Raw genomic sequence first — 9,247 nt, 5'->3', positions numbered from 1 at the left:
TCTTTTATCCATTTTGAGTTTATTCTTGTGTAGGGTATAAGTTGATGGTCTAGTTTCATTTTTCTGCATGTAGCTGTCCAATTTTCCCAGCACCATTTATTAAAGAGGCTGTCTTTACTCCACTTTATTCTCTTGCCACCTTTGTCAAATATTAATTGAGCACATTGCCTTGGGTCCATTTCTGGGTTCTCTGTTCTGTTCCGCTGGTCTATATGCCTGTTCTTGTGCCAGTACCAGGCTGTTTTGATTACAGTGCTTTTGTAGTATAACCTGAAATCTGGTAATGTGATCCCTCCAACTTTGTTCTTCTTTTTCAAGATTGCTGAGGCTATTCGAGGTCTTTTTTGGTTCCATATGAACTTTTGAAGTATTTGTTCTAGTTCTGTGAAGTATGTCGTTGGTATTTTGATGGGGGTTGCATTGAATCTATAGATTGCTTTGGGTAATATGGACATTTTAATGATGTTAATTCTTCTAATCCATGAACAAGGTATGTGCTTCCACTTTTTTATATCTTCCTCTATTTCTTTTTTCAATGACCTGTAGTTTTCTGTAAATAGGTCCTTTACTTCTTTAGTTAAGTTTATTCCTAGGTATCTTAATTTTTTTGCTGCGATGGTAAATGGGATTTTTTTTAGTTTCTCTTTCTGTGAGTTCATCATTGGTGTATAAGAATGCCATCGATTTCTTGACGTTAATTTTGTATCCTGCTACTTTGCCAAATTCATTCATTAAGTCTAGTAAATTTTTGATGCTAAATAAAAATCTTAAGAAATGACTCTGGAGATAAAATTGTAAAGATTTCTTCCTGAAACTATTTGACAACCTCAAAGTGACAAAGATTTGTGAAATTCTCTAATTTGGGAAAAGGTTTCTTAACTTCTACTCAAGCTGATAAATAAGCTAAATGAACTTAGTTTACTAATCTTCATGGTCTCCATTTTGCTCATTTGTTCATTTAGGAAAGTCACATTCCGGAACTGATTCTGGGTAGTGCAATAGGTTTAAAAACATCACGATACATAAATCTTCCAATTCAACCAGAGATAGTTGCCATTTCTTGTTCCACTGTAGGCATGAACATCAATATTATGTTGTGCCCAGGTTTGTTGTTTAAAAGTCCTCATTGTCATAGCTAAAGAATGGACTAACTCTATCTGAATAACTGACTGTGGGCCCCAGTCCAGTTGCACACACATCCCAGGTCTCTGCTCTGTCTATCTTAGAGGGAGCTGACTCTTGAGGAAAAGTCACAGTGGTTCTGATGGCCCTGCCATCTCCTGGAATTTTCAAAGGAAGTGACACTGATGGAGAGGCTGCCCTGGTGACTGTCGCTGGAAGGTCCAAGGCTTCTGGATAGATGGACATCAGGGTGTTTTCAGAGGCATAGTTACAGCCTGAAAGGCTCTTAGCTTCCCGCATGTTGTCACAGTATTTCAGAGTTGGGGGCTGGTAGGCCTGGTAGGACACTTTGGTGGTGGTGGTGATCACCGTCTGCAGGGCTGGAGCCCCCGGTGGGGGAGTGGTGAGGTACCTGCTGGGAAGCTCTGGGTTATAATAAGGGCCAGTGGCCATGGCCTGAAACTGCCCAGGGTCAGTCCTCTCCCCAAGAATAGGTTTTCCAAGAGCTGGTTTCCAGCCATGTTGTTTACTGGTGAAATCACAGCTTCTCTGGAAGCTGCTATATGACTTGACGTTATATTGTAGCGCATTCAGATGAACCCAGTCTGTGTCATTAGCATTACTGCTTGAATCTTTATATAGGGTGGAATATGGGCTGGAATTTGTATAACCAGGACCTGCCAATTCATAGCTGCAAGGTGGCCTAGGCAAACAGATTCTAGGGTTTGGATATTTCTGAAAGGGTGGCATTATGTCTCCCTGAAAGGTGGCTAGGTCACAGGTAGCCTTGTAAGCATCAGAATTTGGGAAGGAAAAGCAAGACTGCCCTAGAATAGGAAAGCCAGTGTCAGTAATTATATCAAATTCTTCCGGATTTTCCAGCGGAGGTATGTTGTTGAAATGTCCACTGTTGTCTTGATCCTCTCCTGCCTAAAAAGATATAAGTGTTTATTTGTAGATAAAATGCAAATTGCATGGACATTCTCATCTGTAACAGTGGCCGACCAACCAAATAAAAATAAATTTCCAGTTGATGGGTTTTGTGTTGTGAGCACTGCACAGTTTAGGTACATGAATTGGGCACACGATCCAGCGGTTGCACAGCTGGAGCTTGCTCAGGCATGACCACCACACTGCTGCACGGGGCTCCACAGGGGCCAGGCAGGGTGGGTCTGAGTGGCAGATGGTCCTGTTGGCCCCTATACTATGTTCATAAACAAAGCAGAGACTCTGGAGCCTGACACAGTTCAGGGTTCAAATCCTGACTCTATTCCTCATTAATTAAGTTAACCTCTCTGAGTCTCAGATTCCTAATTTTAAAAATGGGGCTCAATATCCCTGGCCGGTTTGACTCAGTGGTTAGAACATTGGCCTGCAGTCCAGAGAGACCTGGGTTCGGTTCCTGCTAAGGGCGCGTACCTCGGTTGCAGTTTGTCTCTGACCCTGGTTGGGTGGTACCCTGCGGGTGGCAGCCACTCAATGTGTCCCTTTTGCATTGATGTTTCGCTCTCTCTTCCTCTCTCTCCCTCCCACTCTGTATGAATAAAAAATGGAAAAAGTGTCCTCGGGTGAGAATAAAAAAATGGGGGTGGGCGCTCAATAATAGTAACTTCCTCTTAAGGCTTCTGCAAATGTTTCACGTGTAAAACTTTAAATCTTATGTGCCCAGCACATAGAAAGTGCTTAAACAATGCCAGTTTCTCTTATCCTCAGACTTGCACTCTGCCTGCTTGACATGCTTTGGTTGAAAAGCCAAACTGGATTTAGTTGCCCAAACAAATGTTATCTGTTCTATGCAAATAATGTAAGGGGCTCTCTCAAGGATGCATATTAACCCACTGTTGGTATGCACATATTTCCTTCTTTAGTACCACTGGGTAACTGCCCTGTATCAGGATGTCAGCACGTATCCTCACTGTGTTATTGATTGTGTAGATGATTTGCTTTTTTTAAAAGATGAAATTAGAAACACTATCCAAAATGTTGATTCAGTGATATTTCATTGGCGATACATGATTTTCACAGTTAATCAAACCTTTCTAATCAACATATGTTCTTAACATTTTACATAATTATCAGTGTATGTTGTGATGAAAATAAACCCAGACCACAGTGTAGTGTCAGCTCCCCATTACCTCCGGTTCTCGAATTCTCTTTTTCTGCGGTTGGTAAAAACAGGCCATTTGTCTCTTGATGGCACTTCTTCTAGCTTCCGTCTCTGATTTACTCTCTGGTTTTGGGTGATCATGAACTCCCTTGGCCTGCATTAGTAAGGAAGGAAGCTGGCAATGTTGGTCAAATATTATGTCTTTCCCAAGATCCCAGGTTGTCATTTGTTTTTCCAAACTGACAGGGAAAAAATTCTTGAACTAATAAAACAGCATCAGTAATAGACATCTTGCTGGTTTGGCTCAGTGGTTAGAGCATTGGCCCTCAGACCGAAGGGTCTCAGGTTTGATTCCCAGTCAAGGGCATATAACTCTGTTGCAGGTTCGATCCCAGCCCTGGTTGGGGTCATGTGGGAGACATCCAATCGATGTGTCTCTCTCATATTGACGTTTCTGTTTCTCTCTCTCCCTCTCTCTCTCTCCCCCTCCTTCCCTCCCCTCCACTCTATCTAAAAATCCATGGAAAAATATCCTCAGGTGAGGATTAAAAAATAATAGTAATAGTAATAGACATCTTAAGGGATTATCTAACAGTCCTTTCATCATATTAAATCAACTATACAACATGGTTCACCATCTCTTGCCCGTACAGAGCACACAGAAGGAAGGAGCACACTAATTATCCTAGGAGCCTGGCAAGGCCCTGGGAGGCCCCGCAACTCCTCTGGCCACCTGGGCTGATTCTGGTTTGGTCCAGATACAGGCACATGGCAGGTGGTTCGGTCCCTACTGTGTGATGAAAATATCACAAATGGTGGTGTCCCCCCAACCACCTGAAAAAATATGGCGTTGCCATCGAGCCTCCAGAAGTTGGTTACAGGGTATCCGCTGTGCCCCCGACAGGGAATCAATTCCAAAGCCGAGTGACAGTTGGGGCATGCTTTCTCTGCAAAGCCAGAGGGGAGAATATTAGTAACAGCCCCACCCCGGGCCCTTTTGAAGGGAGAAAAGGGAAATTAGTTGGATGGAGGGAACGGGTGATGGCAAGGCTCCCCACCCCCGGCCCGTGGTCTCACTCTGCTGCTTCAGCCGGGCCTTGTCGCAGATGGCAGGCCGCAGCTGCAGGCGGGAGCCATCTGGCAGGGCGCAGGCCCGCGCACACACCACCACGCCCAGGCACGACTTCTTCAGGATGTGGCCGTTGTGGTTGTTGGTGTTGCGCATGGCCCAGCCACTCAGGTGGCGCTGCGCCTTCTTCTCGTCGCTGGGATAGACGAAGCGCACGTAGCCGTCAGGCCACTCGCAGAACTGGTCGAAGTGGGCCGGATCCTGGGCAGGTGCACGAAAGGAAGGACGGTCAAGATTATCATTTTCTCCACGCACATTAGATTCAGAATTGGTTCTTTTCTAGATTTGGAGATATAGAACTCAGAAACTATGCCATCACAAAATGCTACTGTCCCCTCTGTAATGCCCTTCTGACAGTTGGCTAATTTATATTAATACAGTGCTTATATTCTAAATGCTATACATGTATCAATTCATCTATACTTCATAACACACAGACATTAGGGACTATTATTCTCCCTGTTTTACATAGTAATGGGGGCCAGAGAGGTTAACTGTGCCCAAAGTCAAGCAGCTAATGAGACCTGGCTCCAGGATTTGAGCCCTAGCATTTTGACTCCAGAGCCTGTTCTCCTTATCACCATGTTACACCACTTCTTGTGTATTTAAATGTTGAAAACATTTTCATATTAAGCATCAAAGAGCCAGGGCAAGTGATTGGGGTGCTATCTCACTGACATGCAATTGAGCCTGTAAATCATTTTTCTTCTATCCAGCACTTTTTCTTCAAAAGCTCTTGGCTCTATCCCAAACCTATCAGTCACATCAGCAGTCACACCCAGAGCAACATCAGAGAGGCAAGAACAGCTTCCCACATTCCTCCCAATTTAGCTCTCCATGTTTCCAAAGACACTGATGAAGGGCTTAACCACCAAGGTAAACCCGACCGAAGAGAAGCCTGCCAAGAACCGGACCTCTCCCTAGAGCGACTGGGATTGTCATTCTCAACAAAGAGCCACACGGCTGCAGCAATAAGCTATATTTAATATACCAAGAACTGCTTTAATGTTGATGTTTGGTGGTCTTTGTCCACATTATGCATTATTTACATGGCAGTGTCTTTCTTATATATAAGTTTAATATAAAATTACCCTTTAATTAGCACTTACTGACCCCTGCCCTAAAGGTACCTGGTACAGACATGGGTCAGTAAACAAGGGACTGTGGGCCAAGTCCAGCCTACCACAGGTTTTAGCAGGGCCCATAAGCTAAGAATGGTTTTTATATTTTTTAATAGTTGGGGAAAATTTTTATTTTTTATCTTTTGACACATGAAATCATATGAAAATAAAATTCAGTATCCATAAGCAAAGCTGTACTGGGATCTGGCCATGTCCATTCGTCTATGTCTTGTTTATAGCTGTTTTCACACTACCATGCAGAACTGAGTATTTGGGACAGAGACAGTATGGCCCACAAAGTCACATTGTGCAGTATATAGAATCCTCACAGCAATGTTGCATGAGGGGCATTGTTACTCTTATTTAAGATATGGAACTGAAAGTTACAGAGAGAACCTTCTACAGGGGCATAGCTGGGATTTAAACAGAAGATTGTGCAGCCGGACCCCACAGGCTTTACCGGCATGACAGAGGCTCAGAAGAGTATTATCACAGCAATAAGACATTTGCAGCTTCTCTCCCTCTCACCATCCCAGGAAAGGTAGATCCAACATTTGCAAAGTACCAGTATTCTCAGTTGAACAATTCAGACAATATATCCTTAGTATTGCACTTTCCAACAGTAATAGGTAAATGGGTAATTTTGTTTCCAAAACCAGAGATACTGATGACATCATCATTGTTATTAACAGGCATTATTGTCTTTTCTAGAAATATAATAACTGACATAAATTAATATAATTAATTAAAAGTCAGTGACAAATGAAATATATAATGATGTGCTATCAACTCTTAGTTCTTACTAAATGCTAATATGTTTCTTGTTATAGTGAAGATTTCAATTTAGGGACCTTAGCAACAAAGCAGTCTTTTTCAGCGCTGCCCTATAAGGGTACAGAGTAGGCCCCCATATCTCACACCAGCTAGTAAAGAAGTAACACTGAAAATGAAGCTACAGAGACAGTATTTTTGAGTCAAAACAAGAATGGAGGACTCCAGGATTGGGTTTCATCTGCTCTAATGTGTTGGCACGTGTGAGCGCCTGCACCCACACACAGACAAGCGTGCACACACACTGAACATGACAGCAACCTGGCTGAGAGCTTAAGATTGTTATCTAGTTTTGCTCCTTGATGACAGGTGAGTCGCCTAACCCTAAGACAAATGCAGTAACTATCTCAAGGTCACACAGCCAGTTTAGCTCTTTCTCCTTCTAGCCAAAACAGGGCTAGAAGTCTACACTTCTGCAGTTCTCTTTAGATAACCCAGTGCATCTGCCCCTTCTGAGACATCACACTCATTACCTGCTTAAGAACCAATTTCCAAAAGGAAACCTTCTTTTTATTATTCAGATATGGTTCTCAAATGCAAGATTAACTTTTTTCCTATGAAAATGTATGTGGACTGAAGTCAGTGAGAATGAGATTCTCTTGCTGTACCCGTGGTCCACTTTCACAAAAAAATGGTACAGTGTGACTGTAAAGTAGACAGACTTTAAAACAAACAAAACGAACAAACTTTCTACAAAAACAACATTCAAAAAAGGGCTGATCTCTTAGAGAGAGATCTCTTAGCTACCAACTTTGCTAATGAATTACTACCTCTCTGAACACCTATATGACGCATAGTAGATGCTGAATAAATGACAAATCTTTCATTTTAGTGCCACAACAGTGTGAGAAGAACACTTCTGCAAATGCTTGGGAGGCCACTCCCATTCTCCCTCCATCTCCACCTAAAGTCACTCCTCAGTTTTTGCCCCAAACCAGCATGAGAAAGCATACATTCCCTGGACTTGGCTCCAAACCAGTTTGTTCCATTAAAACAAAACAAAACAAATCCACTCTAAAAGGACAGAGACTTTCTTGTCATTGAAGTAAGCGCAGAAGCTATGCTCAGAATCCGGATTTCAGAGGCCTTCTGGGCATCCGTGGCCTGATTAGCATGACTGTGGAGTTTCCTAGGAGCCCTGCTTCGTCCAGGCAGCCCATGGGCATCAGAATAAATTGCCTAAATCATGCTGCTTGTTCAAGATTACAGTCCCATCTCAGAGTTTTGCTGCATGTGAAGCAGTGGTATGTACCTTTGCTGAGACTCTTACGTACCTTTCTCATGGATTTCAAATAATGAAGAAAGAGAATGACTTGATTTCTGCCTTGGTTAAAGGAAAATGAGGGAGGAGGATCCCCCTCCAGACGACTGGAAACATGGAGCCTGATTGACAGTGTCCACTGCTTTCAATGTTTTCCCACAATGCAATGAAAGAGCTGGTGGAAAATACATCTCTAAACCCAACTCTGCCCTTTGCAGAGTTCAGAGAACTCTGCCATTTGTAGAGTCCATCTACATTTGAGGACTCCAAAGTGTTTGTTGGTGTGTGCGTCTGTGTGCTCTGTCCACATTCTCTGCAAGGACTTGAATGCCACCACATTTCTTTGGATGGACAGACCAGACGTGCCCTCATGCCGGTGTGGTGTCAGGTACCTGAGGCATCTGCGGATCGTTGATGTCCCAACTGAGCTTCATCCCGTAGGAGCCCACACAGCCCTCCTTCTGCCCCGCTTCCGCTGGCATCTGCCCACCTCGCTATTGGTCTCCCGCAAGGATCCTGAAAGATAGGATACAAGAGGAAAACAAACCTAGAGGTGCGCCAGGTGATTTTTTCTCTCTTAAAAAAAAAAGTGGAGAGAGGGAGAGAGAGGGGGAATAGGGAGGGAGGGAAGGGGGGAAGGAGGAGAGGGAGAGGTTGAGATTGAAAATCCACGGGGACTGTTCTGCGCGTGGTCCTGAAGGCTCCCGGCAGCTGCCCGCACACTTATAAAGATTCACCTCCCCCTGCTCCGCCTTTCCTCTCTCCCTCTCCAGCTCCCAAGGCTCCCCGCACCGCAAGGCGGGTCACCCCCTCTCCGACAGAACTAGGAACAGAGCGGAAGGCTGACCTGAGCCCTTGAGGTGACAGGAAACTGAGGCCAAGATGTTAAGGGGCGAGGGTGGGGGTGTGGAGGTTGGCCTCTGGGGTTTCGGATTGGGTTTAGGTGAAAGTTTCTGAGATAGTGGCTTTCAAGTCGTCTTCTGGGAGCCAGGGCTCAGTGCTCAGGCCGCTCGGGAACCGCAGGTCGCCGGGTAGCTGTGCCCACGCCGCCGCGGGACTGGGGCCGGCTCTGGTTGGGCTTCTATTCCCAGCTTTTGCTGTAGCTGTTGTAGGAGTCCTGGGGTGCGTGCTCTTTGGGGGTGGGGGTGGGGGGGAGAAGCAGATGTCCAAGGGAGGGCCAAAGGCCCAGTGTGCTCGTGGGCCTCGGGGCACCCAAGCTCCCGGGGGCTGCGGAGGGCCCGGCGGTGAAGAGAGTCCTGGAAAGTGAACCTGGAGAAGGGGTGTGTGTGTGTGTGTGTGTGTGTGTGTGTGTGTGTGTGTGTGTGTGTGTGTGTTGGGGGTAAGCTAGCGGTAGGTGGTGGAGGAGAGAGGGGGCGAACTCTGCGACCCCGGGCGCTGGAACTCCGGCAGAACCGGTAGCTTTCTGTCGCCTCGGCTCCCTCTGACCCAGTTTCCGTGTCTGCTTACACGAGGGACTGGGGCTTTGTGAGTTCTCAGTCGCCATCTACCTGACATAACCATTTGAAAAAAACCATCTTTGTTGGTATTGTGGAAATACCACCACAAAATCGTTATTTACCCCCGTTCAATCTGGGGAGGCGTTTCTGGAGACTGCTGTAGCTGGTGAGGGGGCATATGTAGGACACGGTGGGCCCCCCAAGGTGGAGGCCAAGCCT

At 45.3% G+C, this 9,247-nt stretch overlaps 1 protein-coding gene across 1 annotated transcript; it reads right to left on the bottom strand.

Annotated features, from left to right (window-relative positions):
• Positions 1-1,113: 1,113 nt before the first annotated feature.
• On the bottom strand, positions 1,114-8,053 carry GCM2 (glial cells missing transcription factor 2). The gene is made up of 5 exons (XM_036255105.1): positions 7,964-8,053; positions 4,307-4,559; positions 4,064-4,176; positions 3,258-3,383; positions 1,114-2,052 (listed from the first exon to the last, which is right to left on the bottom strand). The coding sequence occupies exons 1-5, from the start codon at positions 8,051-8,053 to the stop codon at positions 1,114-1,116; spliced, it is 1,521 nt and encodes a 506-aa protein (XP_036110998.1).
• Positions 8,054-9,247: the final 1,194 nt, after the last annotated feature.

The sequence above is a fragment of the Molossus molossus genome, unplaced genomic scaffold (genome assembly GCF_014108415.1).
Source record: "Molossus molossus isolate mMolMol1 unplaced genomic scaffold, mMolMol1.p scaffold_m16_p_12, whole genome shotgun sequence".
Taxonomy (NCBI): domain Eukaryota; kingdom Metazoa; phylum Chordata; class Mammalia; order Chiroptera; family Molossidae; genus Molossus; species Molossus molossus.
The sequence above is the reverse complement of the archived record's forward strand: the minus strand, read 5'-3'. Positions and strand labels throughout refer to the sequence as shown.

Excerpts from the sequence above, each read along its gene's own strand:
- GCM2 (XM_036255105.1), bottom strand. The coding sequence starts at position 8,053 with ATGCCAGCGGAAGCGGGGCAGAAGGAGGGCTGTGTGGGCTCCTACGGG. Across the intron at positions 3,384-4,063 it reads GCAACGCCATATTTTTTCAG|GCCAAGGGAGTTCATGATCA; the intron begins GTGGTTGGGGGG and ends TTACTAATGCAG. Across the intron at positions 2,053-3,257 it reads AGAGAATTCGAGAACCGGAG|GCAGGAGAGGATCAAGACAA; the intron begins GTAATGGGGAGC and ends ATATCTTTTTAG.